Consider the following 15,067-nt stretch of genomic DNA (forward strand, 5'->3'; position numbering starts at 1 on the left):
GGTGTGGTATTTGGGAAACTTCTCCAGTTGATCTATCTAAGGGACTCTAAAAGTGCACTGATAACATGCAGAAAGACAGGCCATGGAAGAACTGTGGAGTGAGTTCCAGGTCAGCCTGGGCTATAGTAAGACCCTACCTCAAAATAATAATAATAATAATAATAATAATAATAATAATAATAATACATAACTTTGTTAATGGCATAGACGTCATTCTAAGTCCTTTACTTCCTGACTTAGTTTTCTTTCTGAGTAGGTAGCCAAAATTTAATTAAATGTGCCTTTTTTATTTTTATTTTTTTGGTTTGGTTGAGGCAGGTTCTCACGCTAGCCCAGGCTGACATAGAACTCTAGCTTCAGGCTGGCCTTGAACTCATAGTGATTCTCCTACCTCAGCCTTCCAAGTGCTATAAGTAAAGCATGCACCACATTTTTTTTCTGTTCAATTTTTTTTTCTGTTTAATTAAAAAAAATTTTTTTCAAATTATTATTAACAACTTCCATGATTATAAAAAATATTCCATGGTAATACCCTCCTTCCTCCCACTTTCCCCCTTTGAAACACCGTTCTCCATCATATCCCCTACCCATCTCAGTCAGTCTCTTAATTTGATATCATGATCTTTTCCTCCACTTATGATGGTCTTGTGTAGGTAGTGTCAGGCTCTGTGAGGTTATGGATATCCAGGCCATTTTGTGACTGAGGGAGCACGTTGTAAGGAGTCCCACCCTTCCTTTGGCTCTTAACATTCTTTCTGGCACCTCTCCCACAATAGACCCGGAGCCTTGGAAGGTGCACTACTTTTGAAGGTCAGTTGTAGATCTTTTTTTAAATTTTTTTTTTTATTGACAACTTCCATAATTGTAAACAATCTCGCATGGTAATTCCCTCCCTCCCCTCTACTTTCCCATTTGAAACTCCACTCTCCATCACATCCCCTCCCCTCTCAATCAGTCTCTTTTATTTTGATGTCATCATCTTTTCCTTTTATTATGATGGTCTTGTGTAGGTAGTGTCAGGCACTGTGAGTCATGGATATCCAGGCTATTTTGTGTCTGGAGGAGCACGCTGTAGGAGTCCTACCCTTTCTTTGGTTCTTACATTCTTCCCGCCACCTCTTTCACAATGGACCCTGAGCCATAGAAGGTGTGATCTCTCCAGTTCCCCTCCCAACCCCCCTTTTTTTTTCCAGGTAGTGTCTCACTCTAGCCCAGACTGACCTGGAATTCACTATGTAGTTTCAGGGTGGCCTTGAACTCATAGTGATACTACCCCTGCCTCCCAAGTGCTGGGATTAAAGGCATGTGCCATCATACCTAGCCTGTTTTTCTTTTTTTATTATTCTTTATTTATTTGAGAGAAAGAGGCAAATAAACAGAGATAATGGGTGTGCCAGGGCCTCTAGCTACTGCCAAAGAACTCCAGAGCATGTGCCACCTTGTGCATCTGGCTTACATGAGTACAGGGGAATCGAACCTAGGTCCTTGGGCTTCACAGGCAAACACCTTAACTTTTAAGCCATATCACCATCCCCCCTATTTCTTGGTTAGTGCTTGGCATATGACAACAGACATTTAATCCTCAATCACTAATGCAAACACTATTTCAAAGAGAATCATCTTTGTGATCTGTGTGGTTGTAGAGATTAAGTTCTATTTCCATCTTCTAGATGAAGCCATTGCAGGGTTAACAATGTGCTTTTCAAAGGTCTTGTCTTCCATTTCAAAAACTTTGTAGTTCCTTTATTTCTTTACCTTGAAAGCACCATAGTTCTGCATATTTTGATTGAGATCAAAGCATTTCATGGCATTTTAAGTTAATCTGTGAAAGGCTATATTTTCTTCCATGATGTTTTTATTCTATGAAGGTGTCATTTTCACACTGTAATTTTATAGAATGCAAATTGTGGTTAGTTATTCCATCCCTAGACCCATATTTATATTTGAAATGTCATGGCTACATTCAAAATAAAGTTAAGGAAGCTTGAGCAAGAATGTTACTTTGCCTTTATAAAGTTTATTAAATACCTAAATAATACCAAACAGATGCATATTAATGCAAATATATTCTGGAGGCGAGAAGTCAGGGCATCAATAACCTCATGTGCAGTTTAATTTGAGAGGCACAGAGAAAAGGGTTACTTAACCAAAATATCCTTGATCCAAAATGCTTTACGTCATTCCCTCTGCTGGGTTATATTTAGAGAAATCTATAAATACAAGTAGGATTTGGAGAAGGAGCACATTGAACGATCAACTGTTCCAGCTAGCAAAGTCTGCAGTGCTCCCCCCATTCTCCTGGGCACCTTGGCAGGTTAAATGGCTTACCCTGGATCTTGCCTGTTTTTCATCATTTTCTGGCAATTTGAAAGACTTGCAAGTGGCAATTTTAATATAGTGGCAACTTTAATAAATAACTTTGTTTTACATATAAAAAAGGATATAGCTGGGTATGGTGGCACATGCCTTTAATCCTAGCATCTGGGGGCTGAGGTAGGTGGAATGCTGTGGGTTGGAGGCCACCCTGAGACCTCATAGTGAATTCCAGGTCAGTTTGGACTAGAGTGAAACCCTACTTCAAAAAACAAAAAATACTGGGTGTGGTGGGGTATGCCTTTAATCCCAGCACTTGGGTAGCAGGGATAGGAGGATTGCCATAAATTTGAGGGCAGCCTGAGACTACATAGTGAATTACAAGTCCCCCTGAGCTAGAGTAAGGCCCTACCTTGGAAAAAAAAAAGTGAGAATACATGGGTAATTAAGCCAAGCATCCTGCTGTGAGGAAATACCCTTAAAGGTATGCTTTGGTAATATTTATCTGTCCTGTCTCATGTTAGGGTTAAAGGTTAAGAATGTCCCTGCAAAAGCCTAGTGTGTTGCACTTGCCTAGCATATACGAGGTACTAGGTTCAATCCCCACAGTGATAATAGATCGGATTTTGTGCTAGCTCTATTTCTTAGGAGCATAAATTGTGTTAATTTTCATGAGATGAGAAGGGCAACAGGAAGTCATAATATACACAGGGGAGGTATTCCTAGCTGTTGTGTTGCCAATTCCTCACAATTAAAGAGAGGAAGGAGGCTCTGATTCAGGAAGTATGGGAGACCTGAAATTTAGAGGTCACTCAACCACTCCCCAAGATTATGTTAATTAGCAACTGAAACATTCCCCCCTGAGGGAGAGGAAGGAACTTCCTGAGACTCCTCCTCAAGTCTACTAGTCTGGGAAAGAGTTGCCAGGCCTTTCCCTGAAGCTATGGAAAGGGAAAACAACTGCTTAGAAAGAGACTCGAATAGAGCTGAGTATGCTGGATGGTCTCTGACTAGCTGAGCTATCTGTAGGGTGTGAAGTACGCTCTAGTGACTAGTTTCTGAGTCATTACCAATCTGGGGTGGTCTTTTTGGTGATAACAGCTGCCTTTAAGTCCTCTATTGCTCCTGTAGCAACCCCCTCACCTTGCTCTCCAAGTAACCCCAATAAAGTCATTGGTTCACCAAAACTGGTTTTGGTGTAATTGTCCTTTGGTTTGTTGTCTGTGTCTTATCTGGGGAGAAGAAATGTGTTGTGTCTCCCCAGGGAGAAGGTTTTCTACAATACTGGCCATTCTTGGCCTGTTAATGAATGTGTCTTGACCATCTTCAAGGATTGTCTCATGGAAGTGTTCCCAGCACTTTGTCATTTATTGTTCTCCCTTGGCTAATATAGATCATGTCTATTCCATCTAAAGGTGGCTCAGATATGAAATGCTAGATGGCAGGAGTGACTTTGAAGAGTAATTAGAGGGCTATGGAGATAGGTCAGTGGTTAGAGGTACTTGTCCTCATGAGTTAGCAAGGATATAGTGAGTGTAAATGATGCAGTGCTTGAGAAGTTGAGTACAGAGCTGTTTTTATTATTATTATTATTATTCTTAAAAAAATTAATTTTTTTTTTTGAGGTAGGGTATCACTATAGCTCAGGCTGACCTGGAATTTACTCTGTAGTCTCAGGTGGCCTCCAACTCATGTAATCCTCCTACCTCTGCCTCTCAAGTGCTGGATTTAAAAGTGTGCACCACCACACTCAACTAGAGCTGTGTTTTTTTAGGTAAGGGTTTTTTTTTTGTTGTTGTTTGTTTTTTGTTTTTCAAGGTAGGGTCTCACTCTAGCCCAGGCTGACCTGGAATTTACTCTGTAGTCTCAGGGTGGTATCAAACACATGGCAATCCTCCTACCTCTGCCACCTGAGTGCTGGGATTAAAGGCAAGCACCACCACGGCCAGCTTCAGGTAAAGTTGTTTTAAGGACCAGGGAATAGTCATGAATGTGGAGGGCTTGGGGTAGGTTTTTTTAAATAATATTTTATTTTATTTATTTATTAGAGAGAGAGAGAGAGAGAAAAAGAGAGAGAGAAAGAAGCAGATATAGAGAAAATGACCACACCAGGAACTCTAGCCCTGCAAATAAACTCCAGATGCATGTGCCACCTTGTACATCTAGCTTACATAGGTCCTGGGGAATTGAACCTGGGTCTTTGACTTTACAGGTAAGCACCTTAACTTCTCAGCCTTCTCTCTAGCTCTGGAGTAGTTTTTTTTAATTCTCTCTCTCTGTGTAGGTGCATATGCATCAGGTGCATGTGTAGAGGTCAGAGAACAACTCTAGCTGTCAGTCCTCACCTTCCACCTTGTCTGAAACAGGGTCTCTTGTTGGCCACAGAGTGCACCAGACTAGCTAGCCCAATAGCTTTCATGGAGTCTCCTGACTCCATCCCTTGTTGCTATAGGCACGTTGGAGTTACAGATGCTTGCTGCTGTGTCTGGCTTTCTGTGGGTTTTGGAGATCTGAACTCAGGTTGTCATACTTGTACAAGTGCCTTTACCCACTGAGCCATCTGCCCTTTCCTGGAATAGATTTTAAAAGGTCATCAAAGTACAAGAAGTGCTATGAACTAAGAGGGAATTGAAAGTCGCATTTTAAGAAGTACTTTGACAAATGGAAACATAACTGTGAAAGGTGACCAGAATAATGAAAGAATCTCATATATAGCTCCACAAATGCCTGGTATCATTGATTGCCTACTATATTTAAGACATTATTTCAGAGCTACCCTCAACTTGGTGATGAGTAAGACATAGTGTTTGATCTTATGAAGCCTACAGGAATTGGCAAAAGAGAAGACTTTGAGGGAAAAAGTCTTTAAATATTTAAAGACCTATCACATTTTAAAGGAATTAGACTTTTGTCTTTGTGGACACTGAGGGCAAAACTAGTATCAAGCAATGAAACTTGCTAAGTTGGTGAATTTTAGCTTAAATGTCAAAAAAAATTATAAATACTTTTTATGTTTATTTATTTATGAGAGAGAGAGAGAAAGAGACAGAGGCAGATAAATAGATGTATATAGAGAGAGAATAGGTATGCCAGGGCCTCTAGCCACTGCAAATAAACTTCAGATTCATGTGCCACCTTGTTGTGCAACTGGCTTAAGTGGATACTGGGGAATTGAACCTGAGCCCTTAGGTTTCACAGGCAAGTACCTTAACCAGTAAGCTATCAGCCCCTAAATGTAAAAACTTTGTTTTTGGTTTTTCGAAGTAGGGTCTCGCTCTACCCCAGGCTGACCTGGAATTCACTATGGAGTCTCAGGGTGGTCTCGAACTCATGGCAATCCTCCTACCTCTGCCTCCCCAGTGCTGGGATTAAAGGCGAGTGCCACCACTCCCGGCTTTGTAACAACTTTTAAAAAGGAGAGCTGAAGAGATGGCTTAGCAGTTAAGCGCTTGTCTATGAAACCTAAAGACCCCAGTTCGAGGCTTGATTCCCCAGGACCCACGTTAGCCAGATGCACAAGGGGGCACACGCATCTGGAGTTCCTTTGCAGTGGCTGGAAGCCCTGGCGCGCCCATTCTCTCTCTCTCTCTCCCTCTCTCTCTGCCTCTTTCTGTCTGTAGCTCTCAAATAAAAATAAACAAAAAAAATTTTTTTAAATGAGAGGACCATAATTGTATTATACTAAGGAAGTTATATTTACTATTTATTTATTTTTACCCTTGTCCAGCATTTTTTATCTAGGAATTTTACACTTTAGACCTAGCCTGTATGTATTGGTATCATTTGCTAAATTTACTGTAATATTCTCTTGTCTCAGACTGTACATCTGCTTTTATAAGTTATTTGATTTCCTTTATTTTTACTACCTGTTGCTTTTGTGAATGAATCATTATTACTTCAATGAGTAAAACAGAGAAGGTTTTAAAAATATTTTATTTATTTATTTGAGAGAGAGATATAGAAATAGGCAGGTGGGGGTGGGGTGGGAAATGGGCACACCAGGGCCTCCAGTCACTACGAACGAACTCCAGACTCATGTGCTCCTTGTGCATCTGGCTTACATGGGCCCTGGGGAGTCAAACCTGGATCCTTTGGCTTTGCAAGCAAGTACCTTAACCACTGAGCCATCTTTCCAGCCCCAGAGAAGGTTTTTTTTAAAAGAATTTTTATTTATTTATTTTAATTAATTAGTTAATTAATTTGAGAATGACAGAGAGGGAAAGAATGAGAGAGAGAGAGAGAATGGGCACGCCAGGGCTTCCAGCCACTGCAAACTAACTCCAGAAGCATGTGACCCCTTATGCATCTGGCTAATGTGGGTCCTGGGGAATCAAGCCTCGAACCAGGGTCCATAGGCTTCACAGGAAAGCGCTTAACCACTAAGCCATCTCTCCAGCCCTAGAGAAGGTTTTTTAAATAAGTAAAAATCAACTAAAATCTTCCTGTCAGAGACCATCAGTACTAATGTGTTTTGTAACTTTCCATCTAGAGAGCATGTCTGTTTTGTTACATAAGGATGGATGGATGGATGAATGCACAGAAAAGCTATTTTATATAAATATATATTATAAATATAAAATATATTTTCATAAAGAGGGCCATAATGTACAAATATGCTTTTTGGGTTTTTTAAAATGTTTTTTGATTATTTTTATTTATTTATTTGAAAGCAGACAGAGAAAGAGGCAGAGAGAGAGAGAGAAAGAGAATGGGCATGCCAGGGTTCCAGCCACTGCAAATGAACTCCATATGCGTGTGCCTCCTTGTGCATCTGGCTAATGTGGGTCCTGGGGAAGTGAGCCTCGAACCGGGGCCCTTAGGCTTCACAGGCAAGCACTTAACCGCTAAGCCATCTCTCTAGCCCCCCCCCCCCCTTTTTTTAAGGTAGAGTCTTGATCTATACCAGGCTGACCTGGAATTCAGTATGTAATCTTAGGGTGGTCTCAAACTAGTGGCAATCCTCCTACTTCTACCTTCTGAGTGCTGAGATTAAAGGTGTGCACCACCATGCCTGGCCAAATCTTCAAGGTAGATGATTATATGTCTATTTTATAGACAAGGATCTAATGTTTGGAAAGATTAAATAACATTTCCAAGTTACATAACTGAAAGGCAAATGTTAAAAATGTAAATACTTTTTGTAAAAATCTTTTTATTTATTTGCAAACTAAGAGAGAAGAGACAAAGAGAAGGAATGGGTGTGTCAGGACCTCCAGTTGCTGCAAACAAACTCCAAATACATGTGCCATTGTGCATCTGGCTTTATGTGGGTACTAGGGAATCATACCCAGGTCATTAGGTTTTGTGGGCAAGAGCCTTAGCCATGAACCATTTCTCTAGCCCAAGAATTTAAACACATTTGTGGGGCTGAGAGATGGCTCAGTATTTAAAGTACTTGCCTGAAAATCCTGACAACCTTGGTTTGATTTTCCAGCGCCCACATAAAGGTAGATGTGCAAAGTGGCGGTTATGTGTGGAGTTCATTTGCAGTGGCTGGAGGCCTCTGTGTACCCACTCTTTCTTTGTCTTTTTCTTCTCTCTCTGCTTGCAAATAAATTAATAAATACATTAAGTATCTAAAGGACACCTTTCCCTGCCACTTTACTTCCATTCTCTTTCCAGTATTTGGAATATCTATTAATTAGATACTGATTGGAAAAATACAATAGAGGGGAGGATATGGGTGATCAGTCTAGTGGATGATATGACCACTATATTGTGGCCTAGATGGGAGAATTTTACATTAAGTTGCTGCTTCTTATATTTATTTATTTAAAATAATTTATTTATTTTTATTTATTTATTTTGAGAGAGAGAGAGAGAGAGAGAGAGAATGAGCATGCCCTGGTCTCCAGCCACTGCTAACAAACTCCAAATGCATCGCCACCTTGTGCCTCTGGTTTACATGGGTATGGGGGAATGGAACCTAGGTCCTTTGGCTTTGCAGGCAAATGCCTTAACCTTTAAGCTATCTCTCCAGCCCCTCTTCTTCTTCTTTTAAATTATTTGTTTATTTGCAAACACAGAGAGAAACAGAGAGAAAATGGATGTACCAAGGCCTCTAGCCACTGTAAATGAACTCCAGATGCATGTGCCACTTTGTGCATCTGGCTTTACATGGGCACTAGGGGATTTAACCCTGGTTGTTAGACATTGCATGCAAGTTCCTCTTCTTCTTCTTTTTTTTTTTTTTTGGCTTTTCGAGGTAGGGTCTCACTTCTAGCTCAGGCTGACCTGGAATTCACTATGTAATTCACTATGTAGTCTCAGGTTGGCCTCAAACTCACAGAGATCCTCCTACCTCTGCTGGGATTAAAGGTATGTGCCACCACGCCCAGCTTCTTCTTTTAATTGGCATATATTCCTTGTACATTGTGTTCCATAGATATTTTCATACAAGTACATCATTGACTTTGGCAGAGTCAGTTCCCATACCATACTGTCTTCCATGATCTGCTAGTCCCATTTGTTCCACAGTCTGCTTCTACTTAGGTGACATGCATATGTGCATGTGTGCTATGTGTCTGTAAGAAGTCCAAGATCTACAAGTGAGAAAACAAGTCATATTGGTCTGAATTTGATTTGTTTTACTCAATATGATATCCAGTTATGTTCATTTTTCTGCAAACAGTGTCATGTCATTCTTCTTTGCGACTGAATAAAACTCCATTTCGTGTACATGCACATTTCCTTTATCCATTTGTTAATGGACACCTAGGCTGATTCCATACATTGCCTGTGTGACTGTTGCAGTAAGCATAGGTGTGCAGCTTTCTCTGTGGTTTGCTGACATAGAGTCCAGGAGTGGTACAGCTGGTCAGGAGGTAGTTTCTAGTGTTTTGAAGTATCTCATACTGATCTCTGTAGTGGATGGATTAATTTATATTTCATCAGCAAGATATAAGGGTTCTCCCCACCCATCTCTCCTAGCATTTACTGTTGCTTTTGTAATGATAGCATGAGATTGAATCTCAGTCCAGTTTTACTTTGCATTTCCCTGATGGCTATGAATGCTGGCTGTGTTTTCATGCATATTGGTCATGTATACCTCATCTTTAGAAAACTGTTCATTAGTTCACATAATTATTGGATTGTTTGGTGTTTTCATATTTTCTATTTATTTATGTGTTCTAGTTATTAATCCTCTGTCAGGTCTATAGGTAACATCAATTTTCTCCCATTGTCTAAGTTCCTCTTTACTCAGTTGTTGCCTTTGCTGTGCATGAGCTGTTCTTACAGCATGAATTATGAAAAGATTCCCGGACCTCCTGGAGTCTTTCTCAGGCAGTTCTTGCCTATGAACTATATCTTCGAGTATACACAGTGTGAGAGAGAGATGGGTGGGGGAGATTTGGTATCATTCTTCTTCATGTAGATCTCCAGTTTTCCCAGAATCTCTTGTTGAAAAGGCTGTCTTTTCTCCATTGTGTGTTTTGGAATCTTTATCAAAAATCAAATGGCGGAAAGCTGGCTGTGATGGCTCACACCTTTAATCCCAGCACTAGGGAGGCAGAGGTAGGAGAATCGCTGTGAGTTTGAGGCCACCCTGAGACTACATGGTGAATTCCAGGTCAGCCTGGGCCAAAGTAAGACCCTACCTCAAAAAACAAAACAAACAAACAAACAAACAAAAAATCAAATGGCAGGCTGGAGAGATGGCTTAGCAGTTAAGGCACTTGCCTGCAAAGCCTAAGGACCCACATAAGCCAGCTACACAAGGTATCACATGTGTCTGGAGTTCATTTGCAGTGGCTGGAAGTCCTGATGTGCCCATTCTCTGTCTCTCTGTCTCTCTCTCTCTCTCTCTCTCTCTCTCTCTGTGTGTGTCTATCTCTCTCTGCCTCTTTCTCACTCTCAAATAATAAAAAAATTAAATGGCTATCTCTGTGTAGGGTTATTATATATGTTCTTCTATTCTATTCCCCCCAGAACTCAGTCTTATACATATGCTGCACAATGACTATCATAGAGGAAAAGTAGTCATAATGTACTGTTTCTCAATCTTACCATTGTAACAGCCACTTTTCATAATAAACATATAATACTCCTTGTAATGGTTTGAGTATGAAGTGTCCCCCATGGGCTCAAGTGTTTGTGACTGAGCTCAAACTCAGTCCCCAGCTGGTGACAATTTGAGGAGCGAAAGCTTGCTGAAGGAGGCTCGTCAGTGGGGTGGGCCTTATTGAAGTCTCTTAGCCCAGCTTGCCAGTGCCAGCTCAGCTCACTCTTGCTGCTTCCTGCAAGATGTGATGTCCAGCCTGTGCTGTGCCATACTTCCCTGTCATACTTCCCTGTCATTCTGAACCTTTCCTTCTAGACTGTAAGACAACATAAACCCTTCCCTTCCATATGCTGCTTTGGTCAGGTGTTTTGTCTCAGGAATGAGAAAGTAACAGCTATGCTTCCTTATCATATTGAAATGAAATTCATGGGCTGGAGAAATGGCTTAGTGGCTAAGTGCTTGCCTGTGAAGCCTAAGGACCCCAGTTCAAGGCTCGATTCCCCAGGACCCACGTTAGCCAGATGCATAAGGGGGCGCACGCATCTGGAGTTCGTTTGCAGCAGCTGGAGGCCATGGAGCACCCATTCTCTCTCTCTCTCTGTTCTCTCGCTCTCAAATAAATAAAAATAAACAAAAAAAATTTTTTTTAAATGAAATTCATTAATCTATGTCCATATTTAATTTCAAATAAAGTAGTAGAACCTCAGCAGAAAGGAAATGAAAAGTAAGCAAAATATAAATATGTATGTCATATACAAATAGATAATGACTATAGTAGAAGACATTTAAAAATGAATGGTATCAATGTTTATATATTGGATTATATGAAATCTAAGACTCCCTTATTGGTAATATGTACTATTATTTAACATAACACCAAAGGAAAAACTAACATTAGACTGGGACATACTGTGCATTCCAGAGACATTAAATGAGAGAAATATGAATCATAACATCAATGAGATGCTTATAGCTATGTGTTGATAGCTCAGCCACCCCAGTGCTATTAGGTCAGTGCATGGTTTTCTGGTAATGGCAAAACATTCTGTGTTGAATAGTGCTGAGAAAAAGAGAGAGGAGTGCTCAGCATTGCAGTATCTCTATCACACCTTCCAAGGCTCAGAGTCCATTGCAGAAGAGGTGGTGGAAAGAATGTAAGAGCCAAAGGAAGGGTAGGACTCCTTACAACGTGCTCCACCCAGACACAAAATGGCCTGGATATTCATGACCTCACAATGCCTGACACTACCTACACAAGACCATCATAAGAGGAGGAAAGATGATGACATCAAAATAAAAGAGACTAGGTAATATGATGGAGAATGGAATTTCAAAGGAGAAAGTAGGGGGGGGAGAGAATGACCATGGGATATTTTTTTATAATCATGGAAAATGCTAATAAAAATTTAAAAAGAAAGAAAAAAAAACAGTGTATTGTTGGCAGCAGGGTTATGGGTGTTATAGCCAGCTTCCTCTTGCCAGTGTTTGGCACACTCTCCTGTTGCTGTTGTCTACCTAATGTTGTCCAAGAGGTGTTATCTACCCTCTGCTCATGCCATTGTTTCCCCCTGACATTGTGGAGCTTCCCCTCAAGTCTGTAAACCAAAATAAACCTTTCCCCCTAACCCCCCCAAAAAAGAAAGTGAGTTCGGGGGCTGGGAAAATGGCTTAGCTGTTAAGGCGTTTACATGTGAAGCCTAAGGACCCCAGGTCGATTTCCCAGGACCCACGCAAGCCAGATGCACAAGGGAGCACATGTGTCTGGAGTTTGTTTGCAGTGGCTGGAGGCCCTGGTGTGCCCATTCTCTTTTTCTCTGCCTCTTCCTCTCTCTCTCTCAAATAAATAAATAAATAAATAAATAAATAAATAAATAAATAACAAAATAAAAGAGACTGATTGAGAGGGGGAGGGGATATGATGGAGAGTGGAGTTGTGAAGGGGAAAGTGAGTAGGGAAGGAATTATAATGGTTTATTGTCTATAATTATGGAAGTTGTCAATAATAAAAAAGAAAAACACATTCTGGGTTGAGTTTCAAACAAATTAAATGGAGCATACAGTTGGGCAAATATCACTTTGCAGTTCCTAGAAAATTCTCTGTACAATTGAGTGTGGTGGTGCATACCTGTAATCCCAGCACTAGAGAGGCAGAGATAGGAGAATCGCTGTGAGTTCAAGGCCAGCCTGGAGCTACATAGTGAATTCCGGGTCAGCCTTACCTCAGAAAAAAAGAAAGGAAGGAAGGCAGGCAGGAAGGAAGGAAGGAAGGAAGGAAAGAAAATTCAGGAGCTAGAGAGGTGGCTCAGTGGGTGAAGGCACTTGTTTGCAAAACCTGACAGCCTGGGTTCAATTCCTCAGGGCCATATAGAGCCAGTTGCAAATGAATTTCAGTTGCAGAGTGGTGCATGCAACTGGAGTTCATTTGCAGGGATAGGAGGCCTTGGTGTGCCTATTGTTGCTCTCTCTCTCTCTCTCTCTCTCATGAATGGATAAATATTTTAAAAAAGAAAAAAAGCCAGGCATGGTGGCACATGCTTTATTTAATCCCAGCACTTGGGAGGCAGAGGTAGGATCAGTGTGATTACAAGGCCAGCCTAGAGCAACAGAGTGATTTCCAGGTCAGCCTGGGCTAGGGTGAGGCCTTACCTGGACAAAAAAAAGAGGAAAAGTAAACAAAATTCTCGGTATATTTAAAAACAGTACCAAATAAAAAAAACTGTACCAAAAAGACATTGTCAAGCCAGAGAGATAGTTTAGCAGTTAAGACGCATGCCTGCGAAGCCTAGGGACTCAGGTTCAATTCTCTGGGTCCCACGTAAGCCAGATGCACATGATGGCAGTGACTAGAGGCTCTGGCATGCCCAGTCTCTCTCTCTCTCTAACAAATCAATCAATCAATCAATAAAAACAAATCTTAAAAAAGTAATTAAAAAGCCAGGCATGGTGGCACATGCCTTTAATCCCAGCATTCAGGAGGCAGAGGTAGGAGGATTGCTGAGAGTTCGAGGCCACCCTGAGACTACATAGTTAATTCTAGGTCAGCCTGGACCATAGTGAGACCCTACTTCGAAAAACAACCAAAAAAAGAAAAAGTAATTAAAAATGCATTGTCCCTGCAGCTTTGTTTCCAGTGCTTCCTGACTTCAGCCTGTGGGTTTACATGTGTATCTGTTTCTGGGCCATGTACACCTTCATCTTGTCTTTTCTCCAAACATAATTTTTTCCCATATTTTCTCTCTCCTGAGACTGAACAGAGAGCATACACCAAAGTTTGAACTTACTGATCCACATTGTGTGACAGTCTTTTTGTGTGTCATAGTCTTTGCATTTAGCTTTTTAAAACTGGGTGAAGGTATTGCTTTGATGGAACTATTCTTTTAAAATATAGTTCTGACATTTATAAAACAGATGATAAATGCAATAGGCAGCCATCTAGTCAATACTACATTTTGGACCTGGCTATGGTGGTATCAGCACTTGGGAGAAGGCAAAAGGACCAGGAATTTGAGTTGAAAGCCATCCTGAGTGCTACATGAGACCCTGCCTCAAAAAAAAAAAAAAAAAAAAAATTAATTTTGGTTTTTCAAAGTAGGGTCTCACTCTAGCCCAGGCTGACATGGAATTCACTATGTAGTCTCAGGGTGTTCTTGAACTCCCAGCGATCCTCTTACCTCTGCCTCCCGAGTGGCGGCATGAGCCACCATGCCCAGCTCAAAAAATATTTTTAAAAATCTAAATCCTGTTAGCTAAAACAAAAAGTAATTGGCACCCTGGTGGCTCAGCAGAAGGCCTGTGATTTGGTGCAAGGGTGACATCTCATTTGCATGGGGGACTAAACCTAGATTGATGTAAACATAGTCCTTCCTTTGCATGTAGGTCTGCAGTGATTCCTGTGCCCGTTGCCGTATGCCCTTCCTCTCTGCACTGCTGTGTGCCACTGTCTGCAGCTTTAATGCTAACGGCTGCCTGTTTAACGCTGTCGATTCTCTATGTCTCCTCTCCATTATCTCTTTCAAAGTGGATTTTGTCATTTTTTCTTGCTTGTGTATGGGTGTGGCTGCATGCATGTACGTGTGTGTGTGTGTGTGTGTGTGTGTGTGTGTGTGTGTGTGTGTGTCAGAGAGAGAGAGGGGGAGAGAGGCGTGGTAAGAGTGAATGTGCATATATGAGCACTAGGCCAGAATGGGCTATAGAGTTTCAGGTCAGCCTGGACTAGATTAATACCTTGCCTCAAAAAGAAAAGGATGGGCTGGGGAGATAGTTCAGTGACTAAAGGTTCTTGCTTGCAAAGCCTGATACCCTGAGCTCGGCTTCCCAGTACCCACATAAAGACAGACGAATGAAATGGGGCATATGTCTGAAATTTACCTGCAATGGCAAGAGGCCCTAGTGCATCCATTTGCTTTTCCTCCTCCCTCTCATACTTTTTCTTTTCCTTTTTTCTCTCTCTCTGCTATGTATGTATGTATACATACATATATATGCATATTCTTTGTTAAAACAGGAAGGACATACTTGGTAAACTCTGTTCTTGCTCCAGCATTCAGCTTTGCCATGTTTTTTCATCTTAACAGATACTTTGGTAAAAGAACTCAGTGGGATTGTAGAGGGGCATCAAACCTCAACGAACTTCACCAGCTACTAAGTGACATCATGATTAGAAGATTAAAGACTGAAGTTCTCACCCAGCTGCCCCCCAAAATCCGACAGCGGATTCCTTTTGATCTTCCATCTGCAGCCGCCAAGGTGAGA

At 41.1% G+C, this 15,067-nt stretch overlaps 1 protein-coding gene across 5 annotated transcripts in view; it reads left to right on the forward strand.

Annotated features, from left to right (window-relative positions):
* Positions 1–15,067, forward strand: part of Zranb3 (zinc finger RANBP2-type containing 3) — a 221,985-nt gene that overhangs the window by 82,367 nt on the left and 124,551 nt on the right. For 4 of the 5 annotated variants that reach the window (XM_045148632.1, XM_045148631.1, XM_045148633.1 and 1 more), the window contains one exon: positions 14,890–15,061. In XM_045148632.1, the coding sequence (XP_045004567.1) occupies positions 14,890–15,061 (172 nt within the window). Of the gene's footprint in view, positions 1–14,499; positions 14,517–14,889; positions 15,062–15,067 lie in introns of those variants that run through there. The other variant, XM_045148635.1, reaches the window with a different exon arrangement.

This window comes from Jaculus jaculus, chromosome 5 (assembly GCF_020740685.1).
Source record: "Jaculus jaculus isolate mJacJac1 chromosome 5, mJacJac1.mat.Y.cur, whole genome shotgun sequence".
Lineage (NCBI taxonomy): Eukaryota > Metazoa > Chordata > Mammalia > Rodentia > Dipodidae > Jaculus > Jaculus jaculus.